Below are 19,525 nucleotides of genomic sequence, written 5' to 3' on the forward strand. Positions count from 1 at the left end.
CAAAAGCTTTTGCAAAGCAAAGGAAACTACAAACAAGATGAAAAGACAATCTTCAGAATGGGAGAAAATATTTGCAAACAAATCAACGGACAAAAGTTTAATCTCCAAAATATATAAACAGCTCATGCAGCTCAATATTAAAAAAACAAACAACCTAATCCAAAAATGGGCAGAAGATGTAAATAGACTTTTCTCCAAAGAAGACATACAGATGGCCAAGAAGCACATGAAAAGCTGCTCAGCGTCACTAATCATTAGAGAAATGCAAATCAAAACTACAATGAGGTATCACCTCACACCAGTCCAAATGGGTATCATCAGAAAATCTACAAACAACAAATGCTGGAGAGGGTGTGGAGAAAAGGGAACCCTCTTGCACTGTTGGTAGGAATGTAGATTGATACAGCCACTATGGAGAACAGTATGGAGGCTCCTTAAGAAAACGAAAAATAGAATTACCATATGACCCAGCAATCCCACTACTGGGCATATACCCAGAGAAAATCATAATTCAAAAAGACACATGCACCCCAATGTTCATTGCAGCACTATTTACAATAGCCAGGTCATGGAAGCACCCTAAATGCCCATTGACTGACGAATGGATAAAGGAGATGTGGTATATATATATAATGGAATATTACTCAGCCATATAAAGGAACGAAATTAGGTAATTTGTAGATACGTGGATGGATCCAAAGAGTGTCATGCAGAGTGAAGTAAGTGAGAAAGAGAAAAACAAATATCGTATATTAACGCATATATGTGGAACCTAGAAAAACGGTACAGATGAACCGGTTTGCAGGGCAGAAATAGAGGCACAGATGTAGAGAACAAATGTATGGACACCAAGGGGGGAAAGTGGCGGGTGGGCTGGTGGTGGTGGTGGGATGAATTGGGAGATTGGGATTGACATGTATCCACTGATGTAGATAAAATGGATGACTAGCAAGAACCTGATGTATAAAAAAATAAATAAAAGAAAAAAGTTAAATTATGTAAACTTACAATTAAATATTATACTAAAAGCAAAATTAGTACTCAAAAGACATCAATTCCTAGTTATTTTACTACATTTTACCGTGATCAATACTCTCATTTATGTCTATTGCATTAGTACGGTGGAAATAGTATGTAACGGTGTTACTTTGTATCTCTTTCTGATTCTGTATTCACATTAGTAGCTTGAAATCAGTCATGGTGGGAGTATTTACACCATGGAGATGGGCAAATACTACTGATAAAACATCTTTCTCTCTCTCTCTTTTTCCTGGAGTGCTGGATACCACTGCATGTAGGCCTCTATGTGGGAGGTTATTCTTCACTAGAAATACAGATGTTAAAAGACCTCATTGACCTAATTCTTTAGGCTAATAAACTGAGACAATTAATTTCAAGACACATCTTTTTTTTCTAACTTATTTTCTTGAAGTATTGTTGTTAGTTTCTGCTGTATGGCAAAGTTATTCATATATATATATTATATATGTGTGTGTATATATATATATATATATATATATATATATATATATATATATATCTTCTTTTTCACAGCCTTTTCCATTGTGGTGTATTATAGGACATTGAATATAGTTCCTGTGCTGTACAGTAGGACCTTGTTTATCCATTCTATATATAATAGTTTGCGTCTGCTAATCCCAAACTCCCAATCAATCCTTCCCCCACGCTCCACTCCCTCGGCAACCACAATTCTGTTCTCTATGTCTGTGAGTCTGTTTCTGTTTCATGGATGAGTTCATTTATATTTTACATTCCACATATAAGTGATATCACACAATATTTGTCAAGACACATCTTTTATTTTTAATTGTTTGTGAAGCAGTGAGAAAATTCCAGAGGAATTAAAGTCATAATAATGTGGTATTCATATAGAGTCTTGCCTTCTCCATCTTTGTGGACAGTACAGCTGCCTGACATAGAGAATAAGGATGTAGACACCGGAGCTAGGCTGCCTTGGCTTTATATCCTACTTCTGTTACTCTGTACTTACTTGACCTTAGCAGATAACCTCTCCACAGTTTCTTCATCTGCAAAATGGGGACAGTGAAAAGAACTTACTTCATATGGTTTAATGAAAATTAAATTAATAGGGTCTACAAAAAAGTCTGGCTCAAAGTAAGCCTGAGATAAATGTTATAGAAAGAGATACATTGTAAGAGGGGTTTGTCCGCTATCCTGATCAGTAGCAAATGTCCAATTACTTAGTAAACAATCATAAGAACAGCAGTTCTTTTTAAATTTTTTTTTCACAACAAATGACCAAGAAGCCTGGGTTGATTTTGTGGAAGCATTTCAAGGGAATAGCCTGTTAACTGTAAAATATCCTTCAAAATGATAGCATACTTATACTTCTAGCTCAAATCTCCACTGCCAAAATCTTCATTGCCACGTGCTGATTTTTTTATTCCTTTTGTTTTTACTGCTACTAAATACAATAACCCATGAATTCAACTCAGTAGGTGATTTCCACCATATACTCTGAGCAGTGTCTCTCTTTCTTATCACAGACCAATATTCTGGAAAACCAAAAATGTCTCCCTGCCCAAGCAACAAAATCTTCTAGGTAGAAAGACTCAGTTATGTATTAGATCTAAAGGGCTACTTTTCCAATGTTCCATATGGACAGAACACTTCCACACATTTGACCAAAATAAAATGACAAGAGGTAGTTTAGTGCACAGCACAGTTAAAGCTACAACAGGTGGAAGCAGACCACACGGACGCTACTGGTCCTCCTGACACATGTGCTCTGGAACAGATTCTGTTGACAGCTCTGTGCCTCAGTTTCTGCCTCTGAAAATGCAGATAGGCACCTTGGCTTTATTGGTTGTTGCAGGGATTAGATGAGTTACTTGCAAGGTGTTTAGAGCAGTGCCTGGTACACAGCAAGCGATCAATAAATGAAAACTCTAACAATGACTATTTTTGCTATTCGTGTATTTCATAATACCCATCACTCAATGTTATTTCAGTCAGATAGTCCTGATTTTCTATGTCAGCAATTTATTATAAACTTTTATGAATTTTCAATTCTTTGATAGAGACTAGAAATGTTAATAGACACCTAACTTGATAGATTTAAAACTACTGTTTTTTTGTTTTTTTTTTACAATGCTACCCTCTCTCAAAAGAGCTTCTTCATGATGATTTTACTTTGCTTTTCCAGATGTAATTACTCCAAATGGCTTGAATGTTAAGAAATTTTCAGCAGTACATGAGTTTCAAAATCTCCATGCCATGTACAAGGCCAGGATCCAAGATTTTGTTCGAGGTCATTTCTATGGGTAGGCTTTTTTTTTCTTCACTGAAATAAAATTAGCGTGTGATGTTAGGGATCTGGGGTATAGAGAAAACAGGGTTACTAAAGTAAATGTTTATCTTTCCTAGTCCCCTTTGTACTTTAACAGAACTCATGTGTACATTTTGTTGCTGTTGCTTTATTTCATTGGAACCTGTTTTGTTTTGTTTTAGTCATCTGGACTTTGATCTCGAAAAAACGTTGTTCCTCTTCATTGCTGGGAGGTATGAGTTTTCAAACAAAGGAGCTGACATCTTCCTAGAATCCTTATCCAGGCTAAATTTCCTGCTGAGGGTAAGAATGATCTAGAACGCCATACAGTATATTTTTATAGGAGGACTTTATTCTGTGGGAAGTAAAGAACTTTCTGGCTTCTTAAACAGATTTCAAAAGAATATATGATTTTGAAAACTTAAAATGACAGCCTTACTCTAAAAGTGACTTTGGTCTTTCAATTGACATATTAGGATTGCCACACTGTTCGCTTGTGTATTTGTCTATGATATCAGGTATATTTTAAAGAGACCCACAAGCTTATCACATATGTGCTATTTTGTTTTCAAGAATCATAGGAGCAAAATCTTATTGGAAATGCTTCTAAAAGAATATTTTTATATTAATTTTAACTTTTTCCATTTTTATTGAAATATAGTTGATTACCATGTTTCAGTTATACAGCAAAGTGATTCAGTTATACACATATATAAATATATATATTCTTTTTTTTACATTCTCTTCCATTATAGATTATATATGTGCTATTTTTTTTTTTTTTTTTTTTTTTTTTTTTTTTTTGCGGTACGCCGGCCTCACACTGTTGTGGCCTCTCCCGTCGCGGAGCACATGCTCTGGACGCGCAGGCTCAGCGGCCATGGCTCACGAGCCCAGCCGCTCCGCAGCGTGTGGGATCTTCCCGGACTGGGGCACAAACCCGTGTCCCCTGCATCGGCAGGCGGACTCTCAACCACTGCGCCACCAGGGAAGCCCCTATATGTGCTATTTTTAAGACGACCATATAGCATCCCTTTTGCCACCTGTCCCCAAAGAATTTGTAAACAATTGAAAGATAAATATAGAGAAATCAAGTAAACAGAGAACAAAACCTCACCTTTTTTAGAACCAATAAAAACTATAATGGAAGATATGGCTTGGGTGTATGGCATCCATAGGCTTCCTAATATTGGACCTTGGTATTCAACTTCTTGGTGTTAGACATCCAATCACAGGCAGCTCTGGCCATTGCCATCCTCCCCAACCAGAGCATGTCTTCAGAAGAACATGTGCAACACGGCTGACAGCCAAGCAGTTTTCCTCTGTAGAACGGGGAAGACACTTACAAAATCTATTCCTATCCCAACTCACTTGCCTTGCCTCTTCCTTGAGATTGAAAGTCTTGAACTGTGAAACTAGGAGAGGTCCCACCACAAAGAAACATGAAGGAGGGAAAGGAGATTCCCATCCCAACAAGGTGGAATCATTTTTTGCTCAGGAGGATGGGGCTTTATAGGTTCCAAACTAATCCAGCAATAAAAACTGTGTAAATAGAAGTACCGTGTCATAGCTACTGATGAAAGCTATTGGCGTATATTCAAATCCCATCACATAAAAATATAGAATAAGTAACAGGAAAACAGGGGAGACTAGTGTAGAATTCCAATCTTATTGAGATACTGAGACAACCTAAACTTTCCTGAGCTCCGTACTGCTCTCCAGTTCAGTTTTTGTTTCTTGGACATAGATTTAGCCTTGCCTTAGAGCAGACATTGTACCAAGTATGCTAAAAGATTTACTAAAACCACATTAATAAAAACCCAAGCCTGTAAAATAGGATTGAAGGTCAGAAAGATTATTCAAGAATAAACTGCAATAATCTTATTTCACAGTATTTCCTGATACGTATCTATTCAACAAGCTTTACAGATGGACTCACAGCTATATCAAATATGTATTGTGCTTAGAGATATTATTAATCAATTTATCCATACCTTTATTAATTATTCACTTTATTCTTAGATGTCAAGAAAAAGCCAGTTTCTCTTTTTCTAGACATCAAAGACAATTACAGTCTTTGGAGAAATTAAAAGAAGGCATTCTCTTTCCATATAATACATTTATTCTTTAATGGCACATTGGTTACTTGTGGGATGTTTCCTATTCTATGGCTCCTGTAAATGTTCAAATAGGATATCAGGTCCTAGAGGACAGAGACCACAGATTAGATGGTGAAGTGTCCCACATTCAGGAGTGAGTCATTTCAGAATACAAAAGCATTCATCTGTTCACAGTTTTAAGTTTATGCCTTCATTCCCACAGCTGTTTGGCATGTCATTTCCTTCTGAGAAATTACAGGTCAATGGTATTTATTGGAATAGGAAAAGTAAGCAGATTGTAGAGTCAAAAAAACACCGGTTGACTCCCAGTTTTGCCAATAACCTCTGATAGGAGCTCAGACAAAATTTTGAAACTCTTGCGCCTCTCTTTTGAAATTAATGAGGAGAGTGATAGCTGTTGTACAGGTATTACCAGGCTTGGGTTAAGTTATGCATTTAAAGCACCCAACACAGTGCCTGCCACACCAGAAGTTCTGGGCATATGCTCGTTCCCTTACTTTAGGGCTAAAAAACCCAAAATGCAACATCATGAGAATCAAGACATTTAACAGAAGAATGTAAATAATCTATTTGTGCAAATCCATGTAAATTAGCTATAAGAAATAGAATAAACCCAAACGAAATCCTCATTAACTTTCCAACCTGAAATTTTAAAGGATATTAGCTCACATTTATGTTATTTTTTTAACCACAGAAAAGCACAGTGATATCAATAGCAATTGCTCTATATTTTAGATGACTGATGTCATGAAAATATTCTATGTGTGGATTTTTAAATTGTTAATTGACAAATCTTGATTGAATGCCATATTTAAATTAAAATTTCTGAAAAAGCCTCAAGACAGTGGGTGTAATTTTTTTGTCAATCATAAATAAGTATTCTTTTTATCTCAAGATATTCAAAGCACTCTTTTTCATAGTTTGAGGTCCATCTGTCACATGGTTTATTTTATCTTTGATAGTTGATCTGTTGTGTTTTCTAATCCTTCATTAGATGCATAAAAGTGACGTCACCGTGGTGGTGTTTTTCATTATGCCTGCCAAGACAAATAATTTCAACGTGGAAACCCTGAAAGGCCAGGCAGTGCGAAAACAGCTGTGGTAACCTCACATCTTGTACATGTTCTCAAGCAATAGACCTAAAGGGATTTTTTTAAGTGCATGATTTCTGATCTATTTCCTTAACCTGTTTTTTTTTCCATTAAGATTATTATAGCACACATACTACTTGGTTCTCTTCTCTTTGGGCTACTAAATGTCAGATTATGTCATGCCTATAAAACTGTGTTAATATAGAAACATTGGAATGAGCTACCATGGAAGGATAAGGCCTCTATAGCTATTTTAAAGATGGGTTGAATTTAAAACAAAATTTTATTATGGAAATGTTAAAACATATGCCAAAGTAATGAGATTAGTGTAATGCTCCCCTACCTGCCCACAGCCCAGATTCAACAATTATCAGCATATTCCCGATATTACATCAATACCTCCATCCACTCCCCTTCCCTTCCCCCCACCCTCTCCTGATTATCATCAAGCAAAAAAATGTTACATTCTCTGCACTGGTCAGGGTGTTCAGCTGCCTCAGCTCTGGAGGTTTTAACTCAGGCTAAACTGGCCAATAGGAAAAGAACAGAAGAGGTGATACAAAAGGGACCTGTAATTTCAAAATCTGCACTGACAGAACAACAGCCGTGTCATGGCAAAGAAAGACTTAAAATGGTGACATTGTTTAAGTTGTGAATCTTTCTGCTCATGCAGGGACACTGCACATTCTGTGAAGGAAAAGTTTGGAAAGAAACTGTATGATGCATTATTAAGGTAGGTGCTTGGAACGCTGAACACTTCAAACGTTTAGGGCTTCACTATTCAGACTTAACCATTTAGACATTGTATTTATTTTGTTCCAACTATAAAGGAATTAATAGCCTTTGAAGATGTTTTACAGATTTTGTTTCATCCTTCATCTGACAAATATTTGTAAACAGTTTGCACAAATGAGAACATATTTATATATACAGATAGGTTCTAGTTCAATGGAAATCTGATTAAGGGTTAATATGTCAGTCTGAAGCTGAGGGAGATTTCATGAGGTTTTTAAAAATTATTTATTTATTTATGTTTGGCTGCATTGGGTCTTCGTTGCTGAGTCAGGGCTTTCTCTAGTTGCGGCGAGCGGGGGCTACTCTTCTTTGTGGTGCACGGGCTTCTCATTGCGGTGGCCTCTCTTGTTGCGGAGCACGGGCTCTAGGCGCGTGGGCTTCAGTAGTTGCGGCACACGAGCTTAGTTGCTCTACGGTATGTGGATCTTCCCAGACCAGGGCTCGAACCCGTGTCCCCTGCATTTGCAGGCGGATTCTTAAACACACAGCCACCAGGGAAGTCCTTCATGAGATTTTAAGTCAAAATATATATTGACTTCATGTATATTAAATATATATTTACTTATATATTAGATTAACATATATTTATTAATTAACATATTAATTAATGTTAACAAACACATTTACTTAATAAGTAATATATAGTGTTTAAACAAATAATAAATAAAATATATAAAATGTATAAGTAAAATAAAATCTAAATAAAAAATCAAATTAAAATGTATTATAAAATAATAATATGTACAAAATATATGGATTTTGTTACAATACGAAGAGAAAGCTGTGCTGTCTCCTGATGCATGGTGGCAGTTGTGCATCATTTCTTGTTACTGGTAAAAATATCAACTTATAGGTGGACAAGTTATGGCCACTGTAGAACACAGTACTTAGGGGTGGGCAAAATACAATGAGAATGTCCTCCTGATCATCAACATGAATGCTTTAAAAATTAATCATCAACATGAATGCTTTAAAAATTAATTTCAATTTTCTTTTATGCTAGCAAAGGTGTTCTTTTATCAAACTTCCTCAAACTTTAGGAATTTGTGAGCTTCATCAGGAACATTTGTTTACTTAACATTTCTTTTTAAATTGCTTGAAACGGTGTCTAACACATAGGAAGCACTCAATTAGTGCCAGCTGTTTTCATTTTTATTATTAAAACTGTTTTCCCCACAGAGGAGAAATTCCTGACATGAACAATATTTTGGATCGAGACGATCTGACAATTATGAAAAGAGCCATCTTTTCAACTCAGGTAATAAAGGAAAAAGTGCCCATCACTTCCCATAGTTGTTAAAGTCCATTTAGATCAATATCTTAATGCATTGGACTGGGCTGATTTGGGAAATTTTTAAACCTGAGAGCTAGAAAAGTCATTCTTAGGTATTTACCTAAATGACACCTTTGTAAGTTCTCTTTCTTCAGTGTATTTTCAGTGCTCCTTCAAAAAAATCTCATGGAACTTGTCTTTGTATCTATTTAAAAAATTCATTTGGAACCAATATGTCCAATTGAAAAACGATGTATATTGCAATGACACCAAAAATATCTCCTAAAGTTTTCAAAAAGCATAGAATTTGGAGTCACTATAGAGAAAAGGTGAATGTTTCTCAGTCGAGTGGAATTATTATTAAAAAGGAAAGATAAATGTGTTAGGCTTGTACGGGAATCTTGTCGATAACAGCGAGGCATCAGAGTACAGCCCCCTAGTGGGAACCAGCAGAGTAGCTCGTCTGGAGTCAAGCTTCCAGGACACTTACTCCAAATAAGTCCCAGGAACGCTCAAGAAGTCTAGGCTTTTCATAGAGTGGCTGCAGGTGGAAAACACAAGTACCGTGTGTTCACAGTATGGGAAGGAAGTTCTTTACCCTGTTATCCTCCTCTTAGTGGCATGAAAGACTTTAGTGGCATCTCAGGCCAGAAGGCATAAAGGCTGGATATCATGTCACCCATGACTTATTGTTGAAATTAGTCACACTTGTTAATTCTTTTCAACAAACTGGCATTTTCTTCTCTCTGTTCCTTCAGCGGCAATCTTTGCCCCCGGTGACGACTCACAACATGATTGATGACTCCACCGATCCCATCCTCAGCACCATTAGAAGGATCGGGCTTTTCAACAGCCGTACAGACAGAGTCAAGGTACAACTAATTGTTTATGTGGGGCACTTCAAAATCATACAGAATAGATTTTTGAGAATTTATTAGAAGCATCCCTTTTTGGTTGTAATGTCTATCAGAAATATTGTAAATATTATTTTGTTTCCTGTCTTGAGCAATTAAAGAATGACTATTTTGGTATCATTCTTTTTTTTTTTTTTTTTTAAATTTTATTTATTTATTTATTTTTTATATTTGACTGTGTTGGGTCTTCGTTTCTGTGCGAGGGCTTTCTCTAGTTGCGGCAAGTGGGGGCCACTCCTCATCGCGGTGCGTGGGCCTCTCACTATCGCGTCTTCTCTTGTTGCGGAGCACAGGCTCCAGACACGCAGGCTCAGTAATTGTGGCTCATGGGGCCAGCTGCTCCGCGGCATGTGGGATCTTCCCAGACCAGGGCTCGAACCCATGTCCCCTGCATTGGCAGGCAGATTCTCAACCACTGCGCCACCAGGGAAGCCCGGTATCATTCTTAAAAAATGAAGACTATTTATGGCTTTGAGTGGTAATTTAGCTTTCACTTTCATTGTACAATACTGTCAGTAAGCATCAGGAAAAGGCCTCATTTTTAATGAAACACATATAGTCTAAGAATTGCTTTAATTAATGAATCTCTGAGATTAACATGAACTGTCTTTGTTTCTTCTTGATAAAGTTCAACTTAAAAGCAGAGTTATGAGGAGCTTCCAGTTTCAGAGAATGTAGCTAATGATGGTTTTATGTAATTTTCTACTGACCGATTCATTCTTTTGACTCTTGGGTTTCTATGATGACGAGGGACAGGGTTAGGTACATGAATAAGACTTGGTTTCTGCCACCGTGGAGCTTAATCTCTGTGATGTTTACTGAGGGCGTGTCATGTTCTAGGCATGGTGCTAGGCATGGGAGACATGGGTGAACGTGGCAATAGACAATTGCTTATCCTTACTCACTTCCATTCACCAGCATTCAAGATCAAGTTGTCACAAGCTTTTACCAATCTTTTCAAAGGGAAAGGTCTCACTGTCCCTTCTTTCTTTCTCCTTTAGCAGATCGTATGAGTCCCTTCATACTGGCCTCGAGTATAGATTTTGACCCATTCTTACTTCTTTTCCTTCAGATTCTAAGGGTTTTTCTGGGACCTTATTTCCTCCCACATTCTGAGGAAATGTGCCCTGTTTACCCTTCTTCATACTGTAGGCTTACTAGCTCCTTCCCTTGCTGTCTACAAATATTTCTTAAATTTTTCCACATGAAAAAACAAACTTTGCCTTAACCCTGTCTCCTCTTGATGTTTCTAAATGTTTTTCTACTCTTCTCTGCAAAGTTTCTTGGGAAAATATAGTCTATTCTTAAATGTATTTCTCATCCTGCACTCACTCGTTAATGTAGGTATGAGTGGATATAATGGAGACAAATTAAGAACCTACTGCAACAGTACAGGTGAGGGATGCTGAGGGCCTCTTCCAAAGACCTTATCAGAAATGCTGGAGAGAATGGAATGATGGGAGAAATGGTTGCCTGCAGAACAGACCATACTTCAGTGACCAGTGGACACTGAGAATGAGAAAGAGGGAGAAGGCAAGGCTTCAGTATGTAACCCATACTTTCTAAAAACAAAGGAAAGGCTTCAAAAGAATTTGGTTTGAGGGTCATGTCGCGAATGGAGTTCAGTTTTTGATAGATTGAGTTACGTGTGAGATATTCAAGTTGAGATGCTTAATACGTACTTAGAAATCATAGGTCTGGGGTTTATAAGGACAGTTGTGAGGGGAGCTATTGGCATGTGGGCAGTAGTGGAGACCAAGGAATGATGACCCTGCCATGCTAGAAGACCAGGTGGAATGAATGAAGAAAAGTGTTGACCCAAGGAAACCTCAAGAGTTAAGAGGGGGACTTCCCTGGTAGCGCAGTGGTTAAGAATCCGCCTGCCAATGCAGGGGACACGAGTTCGATCCCACGTGCTGCGGGGCAACTAAGCCCATGTGCCACAACCACTGAGCCTGCTCTCTAGAGCCTGCGAGCCACAACTACTGAGCCCGCGAGCCACAACTACTGAAGCCCTTACGCCTAGGGCCCGTGCTCCGCAACAAGAGAAGCCACTGCCATGAGAAGCCCAGGCACCACAACGAAGAGTAGCCCCTGCTCGCTGCAACTAGAGAAAGTCCGCGTGCAGCAACGAAGACCCAAACACAGCCAAAAATAAATAAAATTAAAGAAAAAAGAGTTAAGAGGGGATTAAAAAATGAAAGTTCAGGAAAAGAAAGGGAAATAAATACAGATTGATGTTTATAAAAGTGTGATAACAGTGAGGCAATTTCCTAGGAATGGACGAGTAACTTATTTCCTAAACATATTAAACACTTTCATACCTCTGTGTACTTGCTGATATTACTTTCTCCTTCTGAAATAACCTTATCTCTGTTATTTTAACAATTCTTTTGGGATCCAACCTAAAAGTCTTCTCTTCCTTACACTTTTCCTCAATATACATTTGTCTACTCCAGACAGAACAATTGTTGCCTTACCTGTATTCTCAAGACACTTTCTATCTTCTGCAATTTTAGGAATTACCACATTGAATTCTATATATTTTAATTTATGTGTCCCTTTCGCCAGAGACTGTGGGTTCTTCGATGCAGTGATCATGTCTCACCTATTTTCTAAGATTTTTTCCTCTGGGAAGCAGACACGCAGACAGGAGTGGATATGAAAACACTTATTGGCAGAAACGCTTGTGAAGGGTAAAGAGGTTGAAAGCAAGAACAGGGAGGGAGGTGCAGGCAGACACAAGGAAGAGAGAGCAAAAAGGAAGGATGAGATAGGAAGAGCCTAAGATTGCAGCCCAGTTTTTAAAAAGTCTCAGCCTTATTATCTTTTTTTTTTTTTGGCAGAAAGAAAAGTCAACTGTAATTAACAAAACACTAGAATTCATAATAATTAGCAACTACACAAAAAATGTACGCACATAACCACACTATATATAGTGACTCATAAAGGGGAAAAGCAATGGTCCAAAACCACCTAATATGGCTTGTCAGTTAATGGAAGGAAACACACACACACACACACACACACACACACACCCCACATGTGCAGTTTTCAACAGTACAAAGACAGTTTTCAACAAACTACTTTGTAGTTCACTCAAACTACAGCTAACACAATTTCAGAATTATTACACAGTGCTTCCTTTCTTTTTTCTTAAGATTTTTTTTTTGCTGTGGGTCATTATTAGAGTCTTTATTGAATTTATTACAGTATTGCTTCTGCTTTTTATGCTTTGGTTTTTTGGCCGTGAGGCATGCGGGATCGTAGCTCCCCAACCAGGGATTGAACCCGCACCGCCTGCATTGGAAAGCGAAGTCTTAACCACTGGACCGCCAGGGAAGTCCCTACAGTGCTTCCTTTCTTAATACTAAAGATTCTTATTTGGGTGTGTGCGTGTTTTGGTTTACTGTTGACTTATTTTAAGTATCTTAGTGTTCTTACATACATTTTCCTTTATTGAACAACCTTTTCTTTGTGCTTCATCTTCATGTGTCCTTTCCACCTACCAGAAGTTTCAGGTTGCAGGCAGATGCGTGCCTTACTCTGTGAACAGTTCAATGCAACGGTTTGAATAGGGATTTCCATTAATAGGGATAGGGATTCCCCAAGTAAAAGTTGACCATTAAGGGAATCACCCAGTGGGCAGAAATGGGTTGGTGCTAGTACCCATCCCTGCTGGTCTTACAGGCTAGAAGCAGCCGCTGTGATGGATGCACAGGTGAGGCACTTAGGGCCGTCAGTCAAGATCCCCAGGCCAGGATCTCTTGAAGGAAATCCGAGTGGCAAGTTCAGGGCTGCCATACACATCTATAAAGGTGTGTGAAGTCCTTTACGACTGTACTCACACTGCCTGGTTTTAAGTCTCTGCCACTTATTCAATGTGTAAGTTTACTTAATCTACCTGTACCGCAGCCTTCTCTGTAAAGTGGTGATCATATAGCCCCACTCATAGAATTGTTGGGAGGATTAAAAAAGCCATAGGTACCATGTTTAACACAGTCCTTGGCACAGAGTAAATGCATAATAAATGTTAGTTTTTATTAGTACTAGTCCAGTCCCTGGCACATCATACACCATTTATTTTTAGGAGTGTGAACGGAGTTTGATTAGAGTAGAAGACAGAGGATTGATTTTTACCTGAAGGGTTTGATAAAATGTTTTATAAAAGAGATGATATGTCAGCTACATCTTGATAGATGAGCACAAGTTCATCAGCAAACAGAGGGGTGGGCTCACCAGGCCAAAGAAGCAGATGAAAAGGCACAGAAATATAAAAAAGTCCATGACTTATGTAGAGTGAATGGAGAAAAAAGTTGGTCTCATACAAATTGTGTTTATGCAGTTAAACTCACGAGCACTTTCAGATATTCACTGATTAATATCATAAAGCAAACACACACAAAAGAAATAAAAGAATAGCTCCTTTCTAACAATATACACTCAAAAGCACTGAGATAGACTTTGGTCGATTCAGAATTAGGTATTTCATTTTATTAATAGCATCCTTTAAAAGCTTGACAGTAATTCAGGGCCTGTGTTAATATAAGTACCTATTTGATCATCTGCGTATTTATAGATGGCTATAGAGTGGTTCTTAACTCTCCGACTGGATTGACAAGTGTTTTATATGAATGTGACCATTTGATTCAGGTTTAAACTTGAACTTATCATCCATCCTGCCTCAGTTGCAAGGTATAGTGAGAAAAGTCTAGACGGCAGATTTCGGGTCTGGACACTGTGCAGCCATGCTGTGAAAGTAAACTAACTTCCTGGGACCTTACTTCCCTCCCAGGATAAATACAGTCTGACAAGTTTTTGTTTATTTGTTTTATCCCCACTGATCCAGGTACTGCTGTGAACCAGGTGCTCTGCTGGGGGGCTTTGCATACAGGATCTCATTTAATCCTCCCTGTAACCTTGGGCTGACCTCTGGCATCCTTTCCTCTGCCCTGAGCTTCTGCCATTGGCTGTTCTAGGACCCAGGGCAGCTGTTTTCTTATTTTAGTCGTGCTGTCATTCTCTTTGGCTGGGAACAAAACGAATGAGCCATGATGTTTTCATGTTCCAAAATGGGCTTTGGAGAGTACAAATTTTCCTAAGTTTGGAAATGCCTTTTAAATCCCCCTTTGCTGATATATTTACCAACAGAGTACAATGGGCTTCTGACTTGATGGTTGCCCAGACTCCGTCAACTGTCTATGTCTTTGGTCTCTTTTCCTAGTGCAATATTTTATATGTAATAGGAATTAAAATTATGTTTTGTGGAGGAAAATATTTTATCCATTTTTGCTTTACCAATTTGTGATTCTTGTGATTGAATAAACCATCATTTGTAGGTACTGGTTTTGGACATTTTTACCATTTTATTCCTTCTTGAGTTTAACATGTTTGCTATTTATGGATCTGCTGAGATATAACCAATGCTTCTAAAGTCTTAGCTTCCTTATTTCTAAAATTAGGACAATGAGAATGTATACAGTCCCCATCACACAATGTTGCTAAGATTAAATCAGGTAATATGCATGAAAGTGACTTATATAAAGTATTAGACAACTGTTGCTGTCTAATACTTTTGTTGTTGTTGTTAAAAAAAAGTTTCTTTTTCCTCTTCCTTTTCCTCTCCCTGTTTCTCTTTCTCCTTCCCAAACAGTTCAGTTCTAAAGCCATTAGGTGGGTCAGCACAAGGTAGGTGTCTACACTGGAAGTGGGGGCATGCTGGGGTAGTCCATAGAAAGGAGTCAGAGCCCAGGCAAGGTGGGGAAGGTCCATGCACTGGGGAGAGACACTCACAGCAGGTGTCAGAGCCAGAGTGGAGTGAGAGAGAGACTGTGGAGAGATTAGTTAAGTGGAGGGGTATTGTCTGAGTCTGTTCCAGCTGCTGTAGCAAAATACCACAGACTGGTTGTCTTCTAAACAACAGACATTTATTTCTCACAGTTCTAGGGGCTGGGAAGTCCAAGATCAAGTGGCCAGCCTGGTCATGCTCTGGTGAGGGCCCTCTTCCTGGTTCATAGATGGCAGCTTCTCACTATGCCCTCACATGGTTGAAGGGGCCAGAGAATTTCCTGGAGCCTCTTTCATAAGAGCACTAATCCCATTCATGAGGGCTCCATCCTCATGACCTAAGTACCTCTTGAAGGCCCCACCTCCAAATACCATCCGTCTTTGGGGGTTTATGATTTCAGTATATGAACTTTGGAGGGAACACAACATTCAGATCATATCACGGATTGACCCAATAAGTATTAAAGATAATGAAACTAAGTATAGATGTGTGTGTGTGTGTGTGTGTGTGTGTGTGTGTGTGTGTGTTGTATATTGTGTCTCTCTGACTGCTGAGAGGACCTGTAACAGCCCAATAACAATGAGCACATCTAACACCCAGGTCTTTATATCATTCTACACTAAAAGGAACCAGGACTCACTGAAGAAATTGTTACTTCTAGGGCTGTGGCAGGAAAAGTAAAAGATGAGTCTAGAACTTCTTCTTGTGTCAAAAAATCAAAGAAATGCTCAAAGAATGATGGAGATCTGTCAAAAGTTTACAGAAACCAGTTTGAAGGGGCTCCCACTGGCCAAATTAGGCACAATTTAAGTATCAAAATAAATAAAGATAGCAATGAATTAGAATGCATTGAATAACACAAGGAACCATGAATCCAATACAAGTTTATTGAAGAATGGGATATTTATATAGTTTCAAAATAACTCCCCCTCAAATACTTACTATTAACAAATGAGAAACAGAAGATTTTACAGTGGAGAAGCCAAAAAGACATGACTTTAATCAAGAGATCAAAGTAAACATCAGAAGTAATGAATAAAGTGTAAATCCCTTGCCATCTGATGCAATGCAGTGAGAAGAACAGAGTAACACCTCTGTGCTATATCTACCAAAGATGCATAACTTACTCTAACCATGAGGAAGCAAAGGACAAGCCCAAACTGAAGATCAAGTTTCAAAATAACTAGACTGTAGTCTTCAAAAGTGTTAAGATCATGAAAGCCCAAGAAAGTCCTCAAACTCTTCCAAACTAAAGGAGACTAGAGAGAAGTGACAACTAAATGTGACATGTGACTGTGAACTGGGTTGTTTGGTTTAAAGGGACAGTATTTGAACCACTGGAGAAAGTTGAATGGGATTTAAGGATTAGATGGTAGTGATGTATCAATGTTAAATTTCTGATTTTGATGCTTATAGTGTGGTTATGTAAGAGAATGCTCTTTTTTAAATTGAAGTATAGTTAATTTACAATGTTGTGTTAGTTTCATCTGTATAGCAAAGGGATTCAGTTCTATATATATATATATATATATATGTATATATTCTTTTTGGATTCTTTTCTATTATAGGTTATTACAAGATATTGAGTCTAGTTCCCTGTGCTATACAGGGAACTTGTATTTTATCTATTTATCTATCTATCCTTGTTGTTTATCTATTTTCTATATAGTAGTGTGTATATATTAATCCAAAACTCCTAATTTATCTTTCTTCCCCCCACCACTATCTCCTTTGGTAACCATAAATTTGCTTTCTATGTCTATGAGTCTATTTCTATTTTGTGAATAAGGTCATTTGTATCATGTTTTTAGATTCCACACATAAGTGATATCAAGTTTGTCTTTATCTGACTTACTTCACTTAATATGATAATCTCTAGTTCCATTCATGTTGCTGCAAATGGCATTATTTCATTCTTTTTTATGGTTGAGTAATATTCCATTATATGTGAGTGTGTATGTACCTATATATTAATATATATATGGTATGTATATATATATATCTTCTTTATCCATTCACCTGTTGATGGACATTTAGGTTGCTTCCATGTCTTGTCTATTGTAAATAGTGCTGCTATGAACATTGGGGTGCTTTTCAAATTATCTTTTCAAATTAGAGTTTTCTGCAGATGTATGCCCAGGGGAATTGCATGATCATATAGTAACTCTGTTTTTAGTTTTTTAAGGGAGAATGTTCTTGTTTGTAGAAAATACATGTTAAGTATTTGTGGATGATGGGCATCCAGTCAGCAACTTATACACAAATGGTTCTTGAAAAAATATTAATTCTCTTCACATTGTACTTGCAACTTTTCTGTAAATTTGGGATTTTTTCAAATTATATATATATATATACATGTATTTATATATAGTTATATATATAATTCATATAAAATTAAATTTTAATAGAATTTTTAAAATATATAATTTATACATAAACATATATATAATTCTCCTATTTCCCCATTTTATGAAAGTTCTCACCAAACCAGTTTTCTGTTATCTGTCAGCCTCCCCCCATAGCTAAGTAAGTTATTAAAAATAATTTCTAATAAATTTTTAAAGTCAGATTTTAAAGTACTGGGATAATAATATAATTTATACATTATAATTATATTATAATTTATAATTCATCATTTTAATAAATAGGAGATATAGAACTCATTCATCTAGGTGACCAGTTAAGTAGCTATTCTATTCACAACTTTCCAAGTATAGCTGGCTGTATCTGGGCTCCACCTTTGCAGAAAATTACAGGCTGTGCATTCCAAGAAAGGACTCATACCAGTGCACGAGAGCCAATTGCTGCATTTTCAGAAATGCTGTAGGCCAGTTTTAAACACAACCATTGTGTAAAATTAAATTACATAAACTTAAAAAAATCAATTATGCTAAAAAGAAAGGTAATGCTCAAAACTCATTGCATCCTAGTTGTTTACTGCATTTTCCTATTACCTATGCTCATGAGGTTATTTATGACTATTGTACTCACATGGTGGAAATATTCTATAAGGAGGTACTGCTGCCCTTCCCATCTCCAGTTCAGTGACATCACATTGGTAGCTTGCAGTTAGCCCTTAGTTCCATTTCACTTGGCTAACTTATGCCTGGGGCATATAAGGGTAGCTCCCCTTTTTCCTGCTCAAGGTGGGAATAAATTGAGAAACAAGACAAGGGCCAGCAGTCAGAGAACCAAGTAAAATCTTTGTTGTCAGTAAAGTCTGGGTTGGAGGAGTTTAGCATGAGAACAAAAATGGATACAATAACTCCCTATCCTCTAATCTAGGCCTGGGAACCTGAGGGAAAGTTAGTACTCAGAATAGATACTTACAGAGAATGGAGAGAGGAGAAAAAAACACCCGGACATTTTCCTTTTTCTTTTTTCTTATCTCTCTCTTTCTTTCCCCAGAATCTAGAACGCAAGGATTCTATAGTATTGAAATATTGAAATAACAAAACTGTAGCAGATTTTTTGCTTTAATTTCTTCTTTCTTTTCTCTGTTTTCTCATTAGAATTTTTCTTTTTCAGGTGATTTTGCACCCAGAGTTCCTATCCTCCACCAGCCCCTTGTTACCCATGGATTATGAAGAGTTTGTCCGAGGTTGTCATCTTGGAGTATTTCCATCATACTATGAACCCTGGGGTTATACTCCAGGTATGTGACATGTATAGATTGTGAAGTGTTTTAGATTTTATTAGTATATTATTTTATGCACATATATGTAATATTTGATATGTCATTTCTAAATGATATGTCATTTAAAACTACAAAACCAAAACCTTAGTAGAAATGGTTGGATCTATCCCAGGGGTCCATTTTAAGTTTTGTAGCTCCTGACCTAAGAGTAAGGACATAATACATAATCTTTTATGTAAGTATAGGAGATTGTGGTTGGGCATATTTTAGGTAGTATCTGAATTGTTGCCTCATTGCATTCCAAAGAAAAAGAATGTTTTATAAAGATTATATCTTCACTAGTCCTACCCATTAATATGAAGGCGAAATTAACTGCAAGGAGGTTAATATGAGAAACAATTTTTGTTTCTAAAATTGTTCTAAAATTTATTTCAGAATTCTTTTTTTTAATGAAAGGATATATGTATCTTTTAATTAGATAACACATTCATATGGTTTTAGACACAAATAGTATAAAGAGATGAACAGTGGGAAGTCATCTTCACACCCTTGTCTTTCAAAAATGAGGTACTTTTAACATAGAATGCCAGTTCAGTG

The 19,525-nt window shown here is 37.2% G+C and overlaps 1 protein-coding gene across 1 annotated transcript in view; it reads left to right on the plus strand.

Annotated features, from left to right (window-relative positions):
* Positions 1–19,525, plus strand: part of GYS2 (glycogen synthase 2) — a 59,840-nt gene that overhangs the window by 32,660 nt on the left and 7,655 nt on the right. The window contains exons 6-12 of the mRNA XM_065886535.1: positions 3,188–3,305; positions 3,493–3,613; positions 6,425–6,531; positions 7,195–7,254; positions 8,496–8,574; positions 9,348–9,461; positions 18,820–18,946. Coding sequence (XP_065742607.1) covers positions 3,188–3,305; positions 3,493–3,613; positions 6,425–6,531; positions 7,195–7,254; positions 8,496–8,574; positions 9,348–9,461; positions 18,820–18,946 — 726 coding nt within the window. The remainder of the gene's footprint in view (positions 1–3,187; positions 3,306–3,492; positions 3,614–6,424; positions 6,532–7,194; positions 7,255–8,495; positions 8,575–9,347; positions 9,462–18,819; positions 18,947–19,525) is intronic.

This window comes from Phocoena phocoena, chromosome 11, assembly GCF_963924675.1.
Source record: "Phocoena phocoena chromosome 11, mPhoPho1.1, whole genome shotgun sequence".
Lineage (NCBI taxonomy): Eukaryota > Metazoa > Chordata > Mammalia > Artiodactyla > Phocoenidae > Phocoena > Phocoena phocoena.